The sequence below is a fragment of the Apteryx mantelli genome, chromosome 21 (assembly GCF_036417845.1).
Source record: "Apteryx mantelli isolate bAptMan1 chromosome 21, bAptMan1.hap1, whole genome shotgun sequence".
Classification (NCBI taxonomy): domain Eukaryota; kingdom Metazoa; phylum Chordata; class Aves; order Apterygiformes; family Apterygidae; genus Apteryx; species Apteryx mantelli.
In genome coordinates, this window is record NC_089998.1 from 5,197,843 (window position 1) to 5,217,087 (window position 19,245).

General features: G+C 39.5%; 1 protein-coding gene across 7 annotated transcripts in view; it reads left to right on the forward strand.

Annotated features, from left to right (window-relative positions):
* Positions 1 to 19,244, forward strand: part of TSC1 (TSC complex subunit 1) — a 41,668-nt gene extending 22,424 nt beyond the window's left edge. For 5 of the 7 annotated variants that reach the window (XM_013941772.2, XM_067309186.1, XM_067309189.1 and 2 more), the window contains 18 exons: positions 745 to 889; positions 1,913 to 2,067; positions 2,370 to 2,443; positions 3,930 to 4,108; positions 4,518 to 4,627; positions 4,876 to 4,999; positions 5,398 to 5,513; positions 5,837 to 5,909; positions 7,331 to 7,429; positions 8,699 to 9,269; positions 10,027 to 10,070; positions 10,863 to 11,029; positions 11,940 to 12,122; positions 12,526 to 12,636; positions 13,247 to 13,369; positions 14,407 to 14,594; positions 14,721 to 14,879; positions 16,132 to 19,244. In XM_013941772.2, coding sequence (XP_013797226.2) covers positions 745 to 889; positions 1,913 to 2,067; positions 2,370 to 2,443; positions 3,930 to 4,108; positions 4,518 to 4,627; positions 4,876 to 4,999; positions 5,398 to 5,513; positions 5,837 to 5,909; positions 7,331 to 7,429; positions 8,699 to 9,269; positions 10,027 to 10,070; positions 10,863 to 11,029; positions 11,940 to 12,122; positions 12,526 to 12,636; positions 13,247 to 13,369; positions 14,407 to 14,594; positions 14,721 to 14,879; positions 16,132 to 16,627 — 3,117 coding nt within the window. In that variant the 3' untranslated portion in view covers positions 16,628 to 19,244. The remainder of the gene's footprint in view (positions 1 to 744; positions 890 to 1,912; positions 2,068 to 2,369; positions 2,444 to 3,929; positions 4,109 to 4,517; positions 4,628 to 4,875; positions 5,000 to 5,397; positions 5,514 to 5,836; positions 5,910 to 7,330; positions 7,430 to 8,698; positions 9,270 to 10,026; positions 10,071 to 10,862; positions 11,030 to 11,939; positions 12,123 to 12,525; positions 12,637 to 13,246; positions 13,370 to 14,406; positions 14,595 to 14,720; positions 14,880 to 16,131) is intronic. The other 2 variants (XM_067309191.1, XM_067309190.1) reach the window with 2 other exon arrangements.
* Position 19,245: the final 1 nt, after the last annotated feature.

Genomic DNA, 19,245 nt, shown 5'->3' on the forward strand with positions numbered 1-19,245 from the left:
CTTGCATACCATACAGCAGTGCCTACGTCTGTTCTCAGGATTTCAACAGTACTGAGATTTTTTTTGGTGCATATTTCAAGTCTCTCACACAGATCTGCTAGCCCTTAATTTAGTAAAGCTTTAAATTATTATATAGATTGTTTTTTTTATCATGTTAATTCATTTATCCTGAAAAGTTACTGTGACATTATGACAGGTAACTTGTTTGCAAATTGCACAAAAATAAGTTAAGTTTGCAGTAATTTAGATGTTCATGTTAAAGAAGATGTAAAAGAAGGTGTTTGACCCTTGTGCTGTTAGTTAGCCAACACCCTTGAATACCTTGATCAGACTTGCAGTTTCCTAGGCTCTGAATGCAGTGTGTTCTTAGCTCTGGGAAAGGAGGGCAACATATAAGATGCTTCACATAACACTGTTGGGTTTTTTTCTTTTTTTCTTTTTTTTTTTTTTTTTTTTAACTCATTGTGGAACTATGGTAATGTTCCCTTTTTAAGTAAGTCAAGTCTTTATACAGAGAAGCAGTAGGTGAATAACAGAAGAGTAGCAAAAATCTCCAGTCTTTTTCTTAGGTTTATTCCAGGTGTGAGAGACAAGAACTTTGGTTCATTAAAGTATGCTAGGTTTAGCAAAGGCTGTTTCAGAGTAGAGAGTGTTTTCCATGAGGATGATGCAGTGTTCGCTTCATCCTTGGAAAGAATAAATTCAACTATTTTAACTAATGCAAGCTTTTTTCCCTTCTTGCAGACTGACACGGATGTAGTAGTACTCACCACAGGTGTCCTAGTGCTAATAACCATGTTGCCAATGATTCCTCAGTCTGGCAAACAATACCTTCATGATTTCTTTGGTATCTTTGGCCGTCTCTCAGCCTGGTGCTTGCAGAATTCAGGTGAGATTTCAACTTTATTGCATGCAGTTGTGGTTTGGTAGTATCCTTGGTGAGCACTCTCTTTTGTGAAACTGTGAATGGTCTGAGAATATTTAAACATGAGAAATGATGTATTAAGCCCACAAGCTGTTCTGTACTCTGATAGCTAGTGTTGGGTGGTGATTCTTTGCTCAGAATTTAGAAGTCATTTAGATTCTTTCATATGGTGCTGCTGCCATTAGAAGAAGTGTCACTGGACAGAAATGCTACCTGGATGACAGTGAAAAAGCAAATCTGAGCTTAACAGAGAAGGAAAAACTGCTAACGCTTGAGGCAGGTATTAGGGAAGTTGAGATTCCCAGGCATGAATGGGGAGGGGGCCGAAGGAACATGTAAGAGTTTCTTTTAATGAGTGACTATCAATAGGCATGAAAGTGTTGGTAAAACTAGTCTTTTTCAGTTCTAACAGTGGTTCTGATGAGTTGGTTTTGCTGGACTTGTTGTTCTGTGTCATATGGTTGTATGAAACAATGCTATGTTAAGCATGGAAAGATGCTATTTAGAGGGCCATTTGCCACTGCCAAATAAGATTAATACCTACGAGACAGAAAGACAGCTAATAAGAGTCTGTTCAAGTCTATTGTGATTGTTTTTGTGGAGATAAGCTTTTAGTTTTTATCTTTAAACTGAAGCAACTTAATTTGCTTCTTTTTTGTTGTTTTTTAATCATTCACTCTTGCAAACTCTCGCTCACTATCTTGATGGGTTATGGCTTTCAATTTGAATAGAAAATTCTGTGTTTAATCCTAAGAATGACAGGATACTGGCTGGAATTAACACTTCATATCTACTTTTTGGTTTTGCTCTGAGCTGAGAAGTGTTGTCTCTTCTCGCAGAAAGCCATATGGCTTTGCTAGCAATTATTCTTATCTCAGAAGACTTGTTCCATTTAGTATTTCAAATTTAAAAGCTCTTTGCTTACATTCTTGGAAGTTTTCTTCTTTCCTCTGATGTAATAAAAAAGATTCCAACTATTTTTCCCAGGTCACGTGGCAGAGACTTATCTTGTCCATCTTCATGCCAGTGTTTATGCTCTCTTTCATCGTCTTTATGGAATGTACCCTTGCAATTTTGTCTCCTTTCTGCGCTCTCACTACAGTATGAAGGAAAACTTGGAGACCTTTGAAGAGGTCGTCAAGGTAAAATGCTGCTTATCTCCATGTCATGTGAGACAAGGAATTCATAGCTATAAAAAGGCAGTTATCTGCCAAATTAATACACTGCATTGATTTAACTGAGTGCTACTCAATAAAATAGAATCAAAACAGGCTATTGGAGGACAGAAATCTCATTTGGAAGTAAATGAGTTATGCTAGTTTTATTTTAAATGTAAAACTCTGACCAATTAGGATCAATACGTTGCTATTCAGCTTTGTGCGGTTTAGTGTAATCAGAAAATGTTGTATTGATAATGCATCTTTTTTTGCTCTTGCTCATCCAGCCAATGATGGAACATGTGCGAATTCATCCAGAATTAGTGACTGGATCCAAGGACCATGAACTGGACCCACGAAGGTATATACGTTCACTCTGCTATTATGAGCAGCTTTTAGCTGCTTTTAGCTTATTAGCAGCTTTTAGCTGGGTTATTTCAGAAGGCTTACAGCAGAAACTTGTTTGTCAACAACAGTGTGTGCCTGTGGTGTTTTGCCATCCATATTCATAGGTAACCAGGTAAACATGTAGAATTTCTTCATACAGGCTTACAGCCAGCATGAATAAGCAAACACTGTTGTGATAGGTCATTAACAGCAATGTTGGGGCTCTAAATTAATTTTTTATCTGGTATAGGATGTCTACTCCTTACAGTTTATTTATTTTTTTTATGACATAATGATCAAGCATCCTCATAAAGTTCCAAAAAAAAAAAATTGCTTATAATTAAGTATAGAGAAACTTCCTCTGTTGATGTGCTTTTTTGGCTTGAGGTTTGGGTCATGTTCTATTCTGTGGTTTGTTGAAGTACTTGGTGGGATTTAAGTGCATAAAATGGCTTCAGTGTGTTTGTTTTGGTACCTAGATATTGGTTCAGTTAACAGATCAATTCTTTTAACAGGTATGTCTTAACATTATCAGCTGTATTAGTTTTCTTTAGAAATAGGCTCATTTGCCTGCAGCAGCACCACTTGCTGCTTTTCTCTTGTCTCCACAGGCCCAGCCACTGAAGAGGAGAATTTGACTCTTGTTCCTGCAGAGTAGTGCTCTTGCCCTGCTTTTCAGAGCCACTAGGAAAACATTACTAAATGGGAACCTATTGAATATCACAATGATCAGTTTTTCAGGCTTCTTCCAGACAGGGAGAAGAGGGATGGGAGGAGGGCAGTACCACTAAGGAGTACGATTGGCACAAAACTATCAGTTGAAGCCTTTTGAGTTGGTATCTTGCACAAAATACCTTACATTCAAAAGTGACTCAGTCTTTAATAGACAGCCTTCTGTACTGTCTCTTCTTTACAGTGAACTTCCATCCCCTCAAATATTGGACAGATCTAATTCAGATGCTAAATTTAGTGAGAAAAGGTTTTCAGAATGAAAGAAATAAGAATATAAAAGCATTCCCAAAACTTGAGGGGCAAAAAGAGTACAGACCTGAAACTGGCATTGCAGATGGTGATTGCTTTAGTAATGTAAGATCCGTCACTGCTGGCCTGTCTAAATTTTGACAACCAACATCTGAGTCTAGTTGAGCTGATTTCTACAGCCGTTGAAGCTCAGGATGAACCAAGTCTTCGTATGCTGTTCCTCCTTTCCAGAGTGCTCCATGGCAGACCTTTATGGATCTCTGTGTCAAGGCTGTTTGTCTCCAAGTCGGAGACCCCCTCTTACAAGTCATCTGGTTGCAATTTCTGTATGGTGCCTTGTTCCAGTTTTGGCTGGGAGCATGCAAAGCTGTCTGGAACAAAAGAGCCATCCTACAAGCCAATTCCTGATATCTCCAGGAACCCTTGTTTGTAACAATAATTGACTAACTTACTCTTTTGGATCCAAAAACTGTCTGCAGGTGGAAAAGACTAGAAACTCATGATGTTGTGATAGAATGTGCCAAAATCTCCCTGGACCCTGCAGAAGCATCGTATGAAGATGGCTATTACTCTGTGTCTCGGAAACTCTGCACAAGCTTAAAGCATCATCAAACTGACCCCAGTGCCAGCCATTACATTGACACACAGAGCAGCTATGGTAAGACCTGCCTGACACCTAATGAATACTTCTTTCCTGGAAGAAAATGGGCCCTATAGCAGTGAGGCGTCTTACTAGTTTATCTGACTGAAAGTCCAGTTCTTATGCACCAGCAAATAAACTTTGATTTAAAAAACATATGTTCTGGTCATGCAGACATACAAATGGTTGGCAAAATCTTTCTCTGTTACTGTTTCAAAATTGTCTCTCTCTTCTTCCCTCTCCCATCTCTCAAGCTGTAGTATGTAATATATTCAAGAGATACTTTCTCGGGTTGGAAGAAAAGTCTGTTGCTTGTTAGCTGTGAATGTGTACATTGAATGGATTTGAATTGCCTTGTTTAAGTCTTTAATATTAGCCAGGAGAATCACTGATTTATATTTGACATGTAACACTTTTTAACTTTCAGGGACTTCTACCCCTTATTCCACTCCTCGGCTAACACTATCACAAATGCCAGGGCAGCTACCTCAGATTCTGAGCCCACAGTCGATGCGGCTGTCAACTGAGCCACAGCAGGTAAAGCAGAAGATAATGTGCAGCAAGCATTTAAGGCTGTTTGCACCTTACTCTTAGCTTCTCATGACAGTCTCAAAAATGCATCTTTCTGAAAAGTATTGTGAATCCTTCAGAATTTAAAGTACATTTCAGCTTTAGTACTCATTTGGTTCCCTGTGTCAGAACCTGGATACAGATGTTTTACAGTACAGATGTTCTTTACCTGAGCTTCACTGATTTGTACTTGCTGTGTATTGCTTTTTACATAGGTTACCATCTGGAGCCCTTCTGCAGTTTGTGGTATGACCACTCCACCAACCTCCCCTGGCATTACCCCGTCAGAGTCATCCCAGTCTGCATCACAACCTTACAGCAAAGCTTTCAGCACATCCGGTATGTGCTGCATTTCAGGATTAGGCCTTCAGTATTTTTTTTTTTTAAATTTAACATAGAATTTCTGGCTGTATATTTTGCTGTCAGCTTCTTAAATGGGAATGCAAGACTCTGCCTTTGGATAGGTTCAAGTCATTATCTGTGTGAACCGAGTGCCTGGTCACCCAGTGCAGTACTAATGCAAACACCAAGATAGAAAATAGGTTATAGTGAATTAAGTGCCAAAGTCTGAAACTGGCCTTCTAGAAACTGTGCGCTTTCAGCTTGATAAGTAGTTGAAAGAGATTGAAGATGTAGATGATTGAGATAGTGTTTAAACATACAATTCTCCACGTATGATATTCAGCTAAAATAAGGAAGTGGGAGCCTAACTGAGAAAACTTGCTCCCCCTTTTCAGCAGGGGGGAAAGGGACACCTTTGGGAACGCCAGCTACATCACCACCACCAGCCTGCATTTCAGATGACTTTGTGCATGTTTCACTCCCTTCAGCTGCTGCCACGCCTCCTAAAAAGGTATGACACAATTTTTCTGCCAAACAAATCTGATTTCATTCTTTCACTGACTTGCCATATATGCAATGACCACAGACCAGAGAAAAATCAAAGTAACCAACTTAATGTTTGTTATATTGCAAAAAAAAATTTTCTTCTAAGTTTAGACAACGTAGATTTTCATTTACTCAGTCTTCAGCACTGTTATATTGCTTTGTTGTTTAAGACGTCTGTCTGCCCGAACTTCCTCTCTGTGAAAATGTCCAGGAGATTTGTTTCCACCAGATCTCTGATGCAAGGAATCTGTTTTTTGTTTTTTGTTTTTTTTTTTCTTTTCCTTCCAGGAGGACAAACCAGATCCTGGGAGGCCTTTACTGTACCGACAGCAAAATGTCACAAACAGTGAGAAATCATTGGGTAAACTCAGTTTTCCTCTCCCCGTTTTCAGTAACCTTATTGTAAACAAACCTTGGTTTTATTGATAGATGTTCCAATTGCCAAACACTTTTCCACAGGTTTTTCTCTCTTTTTTTTTTCTTTTTTTTTTCTTTTCCCCCAATGAGTTCTTCGTAGTTCCAGGATCCTGCCCTAACTTGTGATTCAATTTAAAATCTTCCCGTGATGCTTTTGATTTCATTTTAACTATTCACCTTCAGAAATAGCTTGCAGAATTTTTTAACTGGCCCTGTTGCATTCTTATGCGTGGGTAAATATACAGATCTACACTGAAGGATGAAAAAGTTTTTTTTTTTTTTTTTTTTTTTTTTTTTTTTTTGTTTAAGCTGAAGCTTTGAGGGTGAATTTTTCTTTAGAAGCAACAAGAGTGTATGAAGTTGTACTTGAACAAGTTCTATGTCACATATTTGGATCAAACCATAAGGCTGCACATAAGGATAGATACGATGCTCCCTTTTAAAGGCTTTTGGAGAAACTTTGTTTTCTATCTACAATTATATTGAGAGAACTTGAATACTTGAGAACTGTTTTTTTTAATCCTGTGGAATATTGAAATCAACAGTGGATGGTTGAGGAACACAGCTTCTAATAGGTAAATCTAGAGTCCATTTTTCATTCTCTGTCATCTACAACTGTGACAGCTGTAGAAAGGGATTTTGGCACTGTATTTGAGACCTCTGTACTGTGGATCTTAATCATCTTCAAGGTGGAGATAATACTGGAATTTAAAGCTGGTTTTCCCTGGTGAAGTTGTCTAACAGCACTGAAATCTGAACTTTCTGATTCACAAGCTAAGAATGGGCTAGGTTTTTCACTGGGTTCCTGATCTGTGACTGAGCTGTGAGCATAAGGTTTCCATCCTACATGCCTTAGTATATATCTCCCTGGTAGCTGTCTCAGACTTTTGATCAGTAGTCACCTGTGGTCAAGTTCGTAACACGTCAGTTCCCTAAACTTCCTTTTTACAGGTGAGCAGTGTCCATTTGTAGGCAGATCAGAAACTAAGAGGAAGTTTAAAGCTGATATGGAAGCATAGGCGTCATGCTGCACTTAGGCTGCAACTTCTTTTGTTTTTAATGGGTTCAGCTGCAGACAGCACATTCCTGTTTGTAGAGGAGGCTGCGTTTGCCTGTTTTGCAGTAACAAATCTTAATATTTCAAAACCACATTTCTGCATCTGGACGAACCAGTGACTAAACTCTGAAGTTATTTCCAAATGGAACAGGAGTTGGGAATGTTCCTCTTTTGAGGAGGAATCTGCAGGATGGACGAGCTTATTCTAAAGCCTTTATGGCAGTAAGAGACTTCTGTTTTGTGCTATGATAAACTTGACAAAATAGCATCAATACCACTAACTTTTTTTTTTTTTTTCTTTTCTTCAGACACACCTGGTAGTAAAAGTTCAGTAACTTTAAGTGATCTTCCAGAATTTTTAGGAGGTTTGTCTTTTGAAGATAGTGCTGAAAAGGACAGAGAGGAAGGTAATTTCCATCATCCTTACATACATCCTAGCTGAGGAAATGTTTGTAATGTTGAAATACAAGATAAATAGATTGTGCTTGCTCATTTAGCCTTATGTGATATCACTATTGTTCTCAGTACATTCTAGGTTACCTTTTATATGTTCAGATCCCTTCTCTGTGAGCCGTGTCATTAATTTAAGATGTGTCATTTCTAGACCTACCACATGGAATTCTTGTTGCAACCTGTCTTGTTCCTTTGAAAAGTTGCCCAATGCTAAAGACTTGTCCCCACAATTCAGACTTGTTCTCCTGAGTAAAAAATCTCAAATCCATTTTATTAGGAAGCAGTTGACTGGAATGAGAAAGGACTTTTTCTGCCAGAATTTATCGTAAGAGCAGACAAACAAAAAAGTTCATAGGAGGATGAGTGAATGAATTTATGATTGTTGGGTAGTTCAATGACATCTGTACTCATCATGAGGCAACTTCAACCCTATGCAGGGAATTGCTACAAAACTCTCATAAGTCCTGTTTTGAGAGCTTCCATAAGATAGTTGTCACTTTCTCCTTAAATTCTTACTATGTTTTTCATGGTGTCATTGATAATACGTCTGTAGAAATTGGATGCATTTATTTATTTGCTTTTTTCGTGTTTCAGATAGGGAATCAGTTTTGGGTTTTTTTCTCCTTAAAATAGTATGTTACTCTTTTCAAGTTCAGGTGTTTTGCATAATCCAAACAGTATACTTTGTGAACTTATTAGTCTTCTTCAGAACTCATGTGTACTGTCCCAATTAAAAAAAAAAAGGGGGGGGGCAGGGGGGAGCAAATACTCTAGAAAAAAGGTATTTTGGTTGCTGTAGTTCTAGCTTACCTTCAAGGTGAGATTTTTTTTTTTTAAAGGCACATTTTTATTTGCATTGTCTATTAATATGAGAATTCTCTGGGGAGATGTTTCAAGTCAACCAGTGTAAGGACTGCTACAATTTAAGAGCTACTTAAGAAGGAAGAAAATCTCTGTTCTGTCACAGAACCATGGATTAGCTTGCACCCATCAGTTCTGAGGCACTGCCTGGTTCTAATTGTACTTGAGGACACCTTGCAGGATTTGTTTCCCCAGTTATGTTAAGAAGTCTGAGTGTGTATGAGGTAAACGGACACCTAGGGCTTCTACAAGAACTGGTTAGGGTCCAGCAGGGAAATGCTGAAAAGCATGCTGTCCAGAAACTAAGTGTGTTAAGCTCACTTGCCAACTAATATGCTTTCCCTCCCCATCATCCTTCTCAGATGCAATATCTAAAGAGATCTCTGAGATCACAACTGATGCTGAACACATGGTGCCTAGAGGAGGATTTGACTCTCCGTTTTACCGCTCAAATGAAAGTCTGTCGGGCTCTCAAAAGAAGACCCATTCAGTAGTGTCTAGCGTTCAGGGACACGGTCTGACCTCTGAGCCTTTAACGTCTTCTCTGGACAAGCCTGGGCCTGAGAGTGCACGGGAAACACCCAAACAAACATTTACTCCCATAGACAAGCCCTGTGGAGGCTCTGGTGAAAGCCCTGCTGGTAACAGGGAAGGAACCTCTGGGGAGACAAGTATCCTCACTCCCAGCCCTTGCAAAGTACCGGCACAGAGAAGAGTGGGGTTTGGGAGTGGGCAGCCTCCCCTGTATGAACACCTTTTTGAGGTTGCATTACCAAAGACTGCCTACCTCTTTGTTGGCAAGAAGACTGAAGAGCTGCTAAAGAAAGCCAAGGGAACCCAGGATGAAGACTGCATGTCCTCTACTTCTCCAGTGGAAGTACTGGATAGACTGATACAGCAAGGAGCAGATGCGCACACTAAGGAGCTGAGCAAGTAGGTGACTGAAAATCTTATTTTGCAAACTTCCTTGTTTCTCCTTTTTCTGTTGGCTTTATTTTAATAGCTGGGCCTGAAAAGGAGCTGTGTTTGGAAACTCAGAATGAAACCATGTCCTGTTACCCACCTGAGGGGTTCTGGGTAGTGAATTTTTATATTTGAAATGGTAACTAGTTTGCTTGATATAAAAGGGGCTGTGGCGTTAGGGCTGTTATTGTCTTTGATAACTGAGCTTGGGATGAAGAGCAGGGCTGATGGCTTTGTTACAAATGCGGTTTTGGTGCCTTTGTTGGAGAAATTTGCTTACTTTGTCAGGTTTAAGTCCCACACTAGATTCTCAAAAGCAGAATGAAATGTAGAGGCCAAGAAGAGATTGACAGAAAGGAAGCTAAGGAAGCTAAGGATTGACACAAAGGAAGCTAAGAACTAGAAAACCAGATTCATGGGTTATGTTCATCTGCTGCTTTCCTTCTTTTTTTTTTCCTCATTATCCTGTACTCAGCTTTGTCCTTATGCTGTTTTCTATGCTTGAGAGTATTTTTCCTCTTTGGCTTCTAATAAATCACATTCTCCTTATCTGTCCTTGCAACCCACTCCTTGCAAGGTTCCTCCTTGTTGTTGCCTTCATACCAATTGACCATAATTGTTCTTTTATTAGACTATAAGCTCTTTTGAGATGGGGATCCCATTTTTAAGTGAATGCAGAACGTTTGCATATTTAAACACACTAGTTAATACTGCATTTCGTTTTCAGATTGTCTCTGCCAAGCAAATCTGCTGACTGGACTCACTTTGGAGGTGAGGAAGTTTCTCTTATGTATTTTGGCAGTCTGTTCCTCTCATTATTAGACTTGCTTAAACAATTACCTGCGCATTTTTTTACTAATGCTGTAGAAAAATGGTGCCCTCCATTAAGTCACGGTTTATCTGCTCAGCAGATAGGCACCTACATTCCAGTGCAACAAGCTTTTTTTTTTTTTTCCCCTTTGAAAAATGAAAACCGAATTCCCTGCAATTCTAGAGGCTTCTACTTTTGTCCACTTGAAGATCTGCTAGCCTTCAGAGGGATGCTGATCCTGTAACAAACCTTTCCAGCTTTGAAATACTTAAACTGATGGTTATTTTTCTTGCTGCTTGACATGTCTGTCATAGTCTGTGCTTTTAGGCTTACATGGTGATGGTGAGCTTGGCCTCTTCCTTAATAGAAGGAGTAGGCCAGTTGAAAGCATGTATATGTTCAGGAGAAAGAAATACCTTTGGTTTCAGTGACTGCTGAAAACATTTTTAACTTGTGGAGTTTGTGTAATACAGGGGAGTAAACATAGGATTAGAAACTTGACTGTCAAGGCTGTAGTCTTGTCTGCCACTTCTTTGCAGTGGACTTCTGGCTAAACAGATTTTTTTTGGTTGCTCTGGGGAAAAATGTTTAAAACTTTAAGTTTGTGTTGCAGATCAAATGGAACAAATTTTTACAAATTTTTACAATTGTAATTTCAAAGAAATCTATATATTTTAGAAAACACTTCCCCTATGTGAAACAGGGATAGTACAGTTCAGTAATCTCTCCTCTGTCTTCTGACTCCCATCTAGGTTCTCCCCCTTCAGATGAGATTCACACCCTGCGTAACCAATTGCTTTTGCTGCACAACCAGTTATTGTATGAACGCTTCAAAAGACAACAGCATGCCCTTCGGAACCGGCGACTCCTGCGAAAAGTGATTAAAGCAACAGCACTGGAGGAACATAATGCTGCCATGGTGAGCAAGGGTATAAATCTAGCAGTGACTTAAACACATTGGTGTTAGAACAAGTATTAATTGGTTTGACCAGTATCTTTCAGTACCACTCAATTGAAAAAGAAGCCTTTATTAAAGTCAGTTTTTGTGGATTAGTTAGGCACACCATGATTACTAAAGCCAGTAGTCTCTACTTGACTGTATGCAACTGAATCGACAGATGCCTGCATGCTTAACCACTGCCAGCACTTACCTTTGGAGAATATTAAGATTTCACAGTTAGTGAAGTGGTTGCTTAATGCCTATCTAAACCCCTTATTATGTTATTTGAAGACGTATTGTTCATTTTCCACTTAATTCTCAAGTGAGGAGTAGTAGCAAAAAGAAAAAAAAGGAAAGCTCATATGTTTGTTTCCCCCCCCCCCCCCCACAGTTATTTACTATGATAAAATTCAAAGTTATAAGTGTATTGAAGGATGGCTTGTTACAGATTTACGTGTGTTTCATTCTGTATCTATAGCTATTTCTATATAAAATTTCACCTTTTGAGAATTCAGTAGAAGGACCAAAAGTAGCTTTCCAAATAGCTTTTGGAAAATAGACTAGAGTTTCAGCTGTGAAGCCCGGGTCCAACTTGAAAGCGTGAGGTGCAGTGGAAGAGCATGCAATTATTCAGTATGCCTCTGGATGCGACTTTGAGTTTTCAGCCTGTTCACTCTAACACCTTTTAATCTCTTATTCAGACAAAACCCTCCCCCCGCCCCCAGCCCTTAAGCACATTTTTTATATATAATATTCTGTGTATGGAAAAGTATTAAGCCTGTGTGCTATTAATTGATGTTAGTGCTTTACATAGCTAGTAACTTGAGATAGATATTCTCACTGATACAGCAGATGTATTGTCTGATGCTTCATTTGGGGTTCCTGACAGAAAGATCAGTTGAAACTACAGGAGAGAGAAATCCAGGCCTTCAAACTGAGTCTGCAGAAGGAACAGGCAAGGTACCACCAATTTCAGGAGGAACATGAAAATATAGTGGCTCAGCTTCACAGCCAAATCAGACAGCTGCAACATGACCGTGAGGAATTCTACAACCAGAGCCAGGAATTGCAGGTATGAAGCAGAGCACTAAACGAATTTATGTTATCTGTTTACTGAAGTTTTAAAAATAACCCTTCTAATGACATGGCATGAAATATTTTAGAGAAAGTTATGTTAAACCTCTCTCCATGTTAAACACATCTCCATCAGATATATTGTCCTAATTCAGAATAAGGCAATGCATAATTAGAGATACCTAATTAGCCAACCATTGTCCTTTTATAGTTCTGTTCTATTTTGCTCTGTCTTCAATTTGGAAATATAAAAATGCAGTTTCTTAACTGGTTTTGGGACTTCGGCAAGTGCTCAGTATAACTTGATTTACAGTCTGGGTGGATGGGGCCCTCCAGCCATATGCCATTGTTAGTCCTTACTAAAGTTTCAGAACCTTGATCGAGTTCCTTTATTTGAACAGACCAAGCTGGAGGACTGCCGGAATATGATTGCAGACCTGAGGTTAGAATTAAAGAAGGCTAACAACAAGGTGTGTCACACAGAATTGCTTCTTAGCCAAGTTTCTCAAAAGGTAAGAGGAATCGGTGTTCCCAGGGTCCCTTTGTGTCTTTCTGTTTGTTGTTTGTTTGTTTGTTTGTTTTTCTGATAACAGTTCTCAGGTGCTTTCTTATTCCAAAAGAAGCCTGTGCTAAGTTTTATGGTGTCTGATTTAAATTGCAGAAGAGCAACATAGAGAGAAATAGATTTTTTTTTTTTTTTTTTTTTTGACGAAGTGATTTTAAACTCAGTTCAAAGGTTTCTGAAACTGTTCTCCATTTTGGCTGCTTTTGCCACAGTAGGAATGTGTAGATTGAGAAATACAAGCTTTGAGCAAAGCTCTGCTTGATTTTTGGCATTTTAGAGATCTTGCTAATATCAGAAGTCAAATGCACTTCTTACATAAGTGGAACATGGTTGTCTTGTTTGAGGCAAGCAATGCCTGTGAGGTGAAATTGGGTATGGACTGTAACCAGCTTTAAGGAAATTCATTTGTTTACCACTTATTGCCTTTGAGGCATTAGCTTCTTGTCTCTGTCTCCTTTCTCTATAAAAATACCGTGTGAACACAGTACAGGTCAACTGAGACTCTCCTGCTGAACTATTCATTCCAGTCTTTTGATTCTTTTTAATTTCTTTTAAAGCTTTCCAACAGTGAATCAGTGCAGCAGCAGATGGAGTTCTTGAACAGACAACTTCTGGTCCTCGGAGAGGTCAACGAGTTGTACTTGGAACAGCTGCAGCACAAGCACACAGACACTACAAAGGTACAGTGTGCAGGGTTGCAGATGAGGCCCTTTGGGAAGACTGCACTTTAGGTCATCATCAAGCTGTTCTTGGCCTTGTTTTCGAAGTGAAGGAAATGCTTCATAACTTAACAGATATCTTGTTTTGAAGTTGATTTTTCAGGAGTTTGAGTTCATGCTTAAACTTTCATTCAGCTGTTTTTATGCACCATCTTATTATTGAATCTGTTCAGTACCCTTAGCTTGAAAGCTAAGAAGGGGATGTTGGGGTACACGTGAAGTCACTTTTAGCCACTTGATGTAAATCCTTATCAATTTCTTCCTGCCACTTTGTGTGAGACCGAAACTTCACTGTGATCTTACTGTAGTTGGCAGCAGACTATTGCTGGTAAAGTAACATTGGACTCTTAAGTTCATGGAAGTGTGATGGATAGGATAGTATTGCTAGACTTTGTAGAAACATCTTAACCAGGATAACCACATACCAGTGAGTATGTGTAAGATGCCATTTTAAAGCAAGTAGTATTATTCTTCTCTCATATTTGTTTCCCTATTAAGGAATAGTATTAACTTTACTAAAACTTCTGTGGTTCATACTGTTTTACTTCCTGACTTCAAAGAAACCTTTTTTTAATTAGAGGCACATAACTTTCACAAGAGTGTAACTTTCTGCATGAGAGCAAGTCATTGAAGAAGGTGAATAGTAAGCCAAAAAAAGGCGCTTTACTGGCATTTAATGAAGGTCACGTTTCAAAGACTGTTTTACAATGAAGTTTGTCTGTTCTGATCTGGTGCAGACCTGGCAAGCTTGCTTTCCTGAAAAGAGCTTATAAGAAACATTAATGTGCTAATAAAGTCCAGTGACGTACAGTTATATCCACAGAAACTTATTAGCATGCAGCCTCATAGTATCCAGTTTTCCATCTGCTTTTAGAAATGCTTGGTTTATTCCATCCTGCTTAAAAATATGCCTATTACAGCATCAGAAACTTGTCTAAATATTAATAAAAATAACACACAATCAGATTGCACTTTAACATTGTGTTCTCTCCTTCGAGGAGGTTGAAATGTTGCACGCTGCTTTTCGGAAAGAACTGGAGAAAGCAAAGTTCTGTGTTCAACAGCAAAGCCAAAGGCTTGATGCTTCCCAGAAACGGATAGCTGAACTGGAATCTCAGCTTGCTAAAAAGGACCACCTGTTCTTGGAACAAAAGAAGTACCTAGAAGATATTAAAATCCAAGCAAGGTAGGAGTTTGCTAAAGAAAACTTTAGCAATGCATTGACAAATGCATCTGTCATAGTTGGGGCAGAATTTGGGGAAACAGGACCTGATGGTAGTGTGTGAGGCTTTTGGTTTCTTTCTCTGTTCAGAGGTCAGCTGCAAGCAGTAGAAAGTAGATACAAGGCCCAGAAAAGAATCACACAGGCATTTGAGCTGGAGATCTTAGATCTGTTTGGCCGGCTAGAGAAGAGCAGCCTACTGAAAAAGCTTGAAGAAAAAACAGAAGCAGCTGAAGCAGCAGAAGAAAGGTAAGGATGATGATGTAAAATATCTTCCAAGGACCTGATGACCAGCTCCTTGGAAGATGATGCTCTTTTGTAATTCTTAGCACTTGGATGCATCATCTCAAAATACTTCTATTATTACTCCCGCTTTTACAGAGTCTTCTTCAGTATTCTGCCCAGGTTACTGAGAGTCATTGGTAAAATTGGAAGCGCTCATGAAGCATTTTTCCAATAGCTGAACTGCTGTTCAAACCCTGAGACAGACCTCTAGTTTGTCTCAGAGACCAGTTTCTTTAATTTACAAGTTGTTATGCCATAGTTGAAATAATTGTTTTACATTTGTCTACCTAAAATGACTGCCTAGTGCTGTACTTTGTAACAACTATTTGACTTGCATCAGAATTAGTGTCAATAACATGGGAATAATAATTGCTCTTTAATAAAGTGCTGTCAAGGGAAGCTGCTGACTATGCTGGCATTCAGTTCCTACTAGGTTAAAGATGAACTTTAAGATGGTTAATTCCCAAACAAAAGTGTTTCAGGCTTGTTCAGACTTGCATTTACTCAAGAAATTGCAGCCATTATGCTTACGTTGATTATAATATATGTCCTCTGATATTCCCCTGTGCCCCCACCCCAAATAGCTATGCCTGAATGGAAAATTTGGTAAAGAAGAGAAATAGGTGAAACAATTTAGATTTCATACTAATTCTGAATAGACAGGCTCAAAAATGGACAGTGTTGCCCAAGAAGGCTCAGCAATTGTAGCTGCAAACTTTAAAATTCATTTGATAGAATTTGACAGTTGTGTGTCTTTTTCCCTCTGATCATACCTTTTTCTACACCAAATTCTGTTGCAGCATCAGGATAATTTCTTGCACTGCAAGCAGATTTGTAGCAAACACCTGTGCTTGACGTAGGCTTAAAAAAAAAACCCCAAACCTCTGAAATCCAAGGAAGATCTATAGACTTCTTTTTCCTTAACGGGTCAGGATCTAGTTCCTCCTGCTTTGGGATTATTGTCAGCCTTGGACTTAGTCCATCACTGGATGTTGCAAGGCTAAGTATGTGACAGTTACCTTTCTGGTTACCATCTGTCACTTCTGCTTTGCTACAAAACTGTGAAAGCAAAACTGATGTAGACTGTTGAAATACGCATGCAGTAGCAAAAATGGAAAGTAATCAAAGTAACCTGCCTTCTCCAGCATTTTAATCCTTCCATTTTACACTGTTGCTACCATTTCTTGATGCTGTATCCTCTCTCCTTCCAAAACAGGCTGGATTGTGGTAATGAAGGTTGTGCAGACACTGTGGCAGGATACAGTGAAGAAACAATTGGTAGAAATGGAGAGACCAAACCTCCCAGCACTCGGGGTAGTAGTAGCAGTAAGGGTGGCAGCAGCAGTGAGCTCTCCACCCCAGAAAAACCCCAGAACCAGAGATTCAGCAGTCGCTGGGAGACATCCATGTTGCTGGAGCCCTCGACTACTGTTCCACTGACTGTAGGTTCACTCCCCAGCTCCAAGAGCTTCCTTGGAATGAAGGCACGAGAATTATTTCGCAACAAGAGTGAGAGCCAGTGTGATGAGGAGGGTGTAACCATCAACAGCCTTTCTGATACGCTAAAGACTGAACTATGTAAAGATCCAAGCATGGAGACGAAGGCCCCTCCAAGCCCTGATAACCTTAGCCTTTCACCTAAGATCCAGGAAAGCAGTGTTGGACAGCTTCATATCATGGACTACAATGAAACTCATCATGACCACAGTTAAAAAGGAAGATAGTCAATCAGTGTTATTTTCATATTCTTGGCATAGAACAGGAGGCGTGAATGCAAGTTTAACTAAAAGCTTTTATGTTTCTTTGGTCTGAGCAGCTAGCTCATGCAGCGGAATAGGATTGATGTCCGGTAATGGAAGATGGCTGCTGAACGAATACAAAGTGGATTTTTGGGTCTGGAATTGTAATGCCCAGCCTAACTCTTGCTTCTTTCTCAAATCCAGTCTTTAGCAGCGTGTACTAATTTGAAGGGACATCTGTTAGCATTTGCAAGTATTTTTTTCCTTTCTCCCTGTCCCCAGTGAGCGGCTGCATTTATGAACTTGAGTGCAATATGAGGCCAAATTAACATTTGTGAGTCTACTATGAACGCTTTGTATTTCCTTGCAAGCTTCCAGTTTAGAGCAGTTAATTATGCTGCCTGTCCAGGTGACTTTGGTTATTTTTATCCTGGAAGGGAGCAAAACTAGAATTCCTAGTGCATTCATCTAAAGGTCTATATTTTGCCTGTTCACTGTCCCATTTCCCTCGGAGCCCAGTCTTTGTTAAGTTGGACTCCGATCGAATAACTAAATGTTTAAAGAACAGTGTACCTCTGCAAAATGATTCACACCCTAATTCATAATCATTGTTTATATTGTCCTTAACATTTCTCGGAAGTTGCATTTAAACAGACGATAAGGAACTGGAGCTTGTAATGCAGAGACCATATATGCTGAAGACTTGTTAAAACACTAGCTTCTGATATTTTTAGTATTTTAAGTGTTTGCCTGACACACTGGTACTGACCTCGAACTGGTTTGTATGTGAAAGCAGTTTGGGTGGGAGAAGAGGGAAAAGGAAGATTTACGCAAATAGTGAGAGCATGCAGAACAGGTATGTAATATAGCAAGCTCATGAAGATTTGCAGAAGAGCACATTTCTCTAACTGGGGAAATGCTCGTGCTGCCTGACCTCCTTCATAGTTCTGGTCTTTGTTCTCAGCCTGAGCAAGATCACTGTGCGTTTGAGTCCAAGAAATTGGCTTCATTCTTTCTGGGACTATGTTTCCAGGCTTGACTTGCCAGATACGGTCTCCTTTGACTGCTGTTCTGCTGCTATTGCAGCATGTTTTTCAGCTCAGTGACATCAGTTTGGCTCTAGGTATTACCCCTTCGCCCTCATCCCCAGTTTCCCTAAGAAACTAGGCTGTCTGCACTGAAGAGGAGGCATGCTTAAACTGAGAATCCGAATTCTGTCATGGAGCCTTTCTGTATCAATCATGCTTAAGTCAGAGATGAGCCTTGTGTGAAGGAGGACTGGGGAATCGGGGTTTGTCAGTGGTCGGACTCAAATCTTTGTGGCAGAATAAAGCCCACTGTTAGGAAGGCGGCGTGCTTGTTTTAGGCCTTAGAGCTGTCTGGGTCCAAGCTTACTTAGACATAACAGGCTCAGAATTACCCTGCACCTCATGTGGCCTCTTTTCTTAAACATTCTCTGGGTGGCAGCTGCTGTTGAAGAATCTTCTCAAATATAAATCAAGTCCAAGTAGACTTGCACTTGTAGTTTGATTTCCTTCTTAACCTAAACAGGAACAGGAATCTGTCCAAGGCTGGCATTATGCTAACTTGTGCCTGACAGTACTTTTCCTCCCATTTCCACTTCTTCCGTAACACCTAGGGTCTAAATACATTTCTGCCTCTCTAAATTATTCTCAGTGTCCTTTCAGTTCATCAGTCCTAGCTCTGAAAGTAAAGGTGAACGTCAGTGGTTTTGTCAAAGCTTGAATCTGCATGGAATAGAAAATAGAGAGTTGGTTGTAAGTGACAGACTGGTTTTGTCGACATGTCTATAGGCTTTCTAAGACTTAGTGGTAGCAAATGTGATAGCGTATGTTTCAGTCAGATTTGGAGGTCTCCTGCCCCTTGCCCCACCAGGTCCCAGCCCCTAAAAGTGAATGGTTTGCACATTGCCCTTGAAGGGGCCGGGCCGGCTCAGCTGTTGGATGCGGTTGTATTACCGGAGTTCATTAGACCATCCTTCTGCTTTGCCAAGCCCCAAAAGAGTATCTTGCTTATATGATGACTTCACTTTTTGGAGGAGAGATTGTTTTTGTTGGTGGTTACAAAAATGCCCTGGCGGTGAAATGCAAGCTCATTGACAAGGTGGCCTTTTTCTTCTTTTAAAAAGGATTTTAGCACCGGGATAGTAATGGAAACCACTTTAGGTTTGTTTATGGACCACAAAGATTATGGAGGAACAAATTTTGCCTTTTTTTTTTTTTTTGTAAATCTAAAAATCATGGATCTGCTGTGTGTAGTTAACTTGCAGTTTGTTTGAAGGGGTCCCATCAGTGAAGTGGAAACAGATTTTTTTAACTGACTGCTTTTAGTTAAATCTAAAAATGCTGTCTTCGTCAAGTTAATCTGTTCCCTGCCTCGCTCTTTGTAAGCATGTTAAACAATCCACATTAAATGCCATAAATATGAAATATGAGGAAATGGTACAATCCTAAGCTAAAGAGAACTTAAACCAAAAGGAGGTTTTGCTGTCCTTATTAGAATGTTCTAAAATGTCAAGGCAGTTGCTTGTGTTTAACTGTGAACAAATAAAATGTATTGTTTTGCACTAC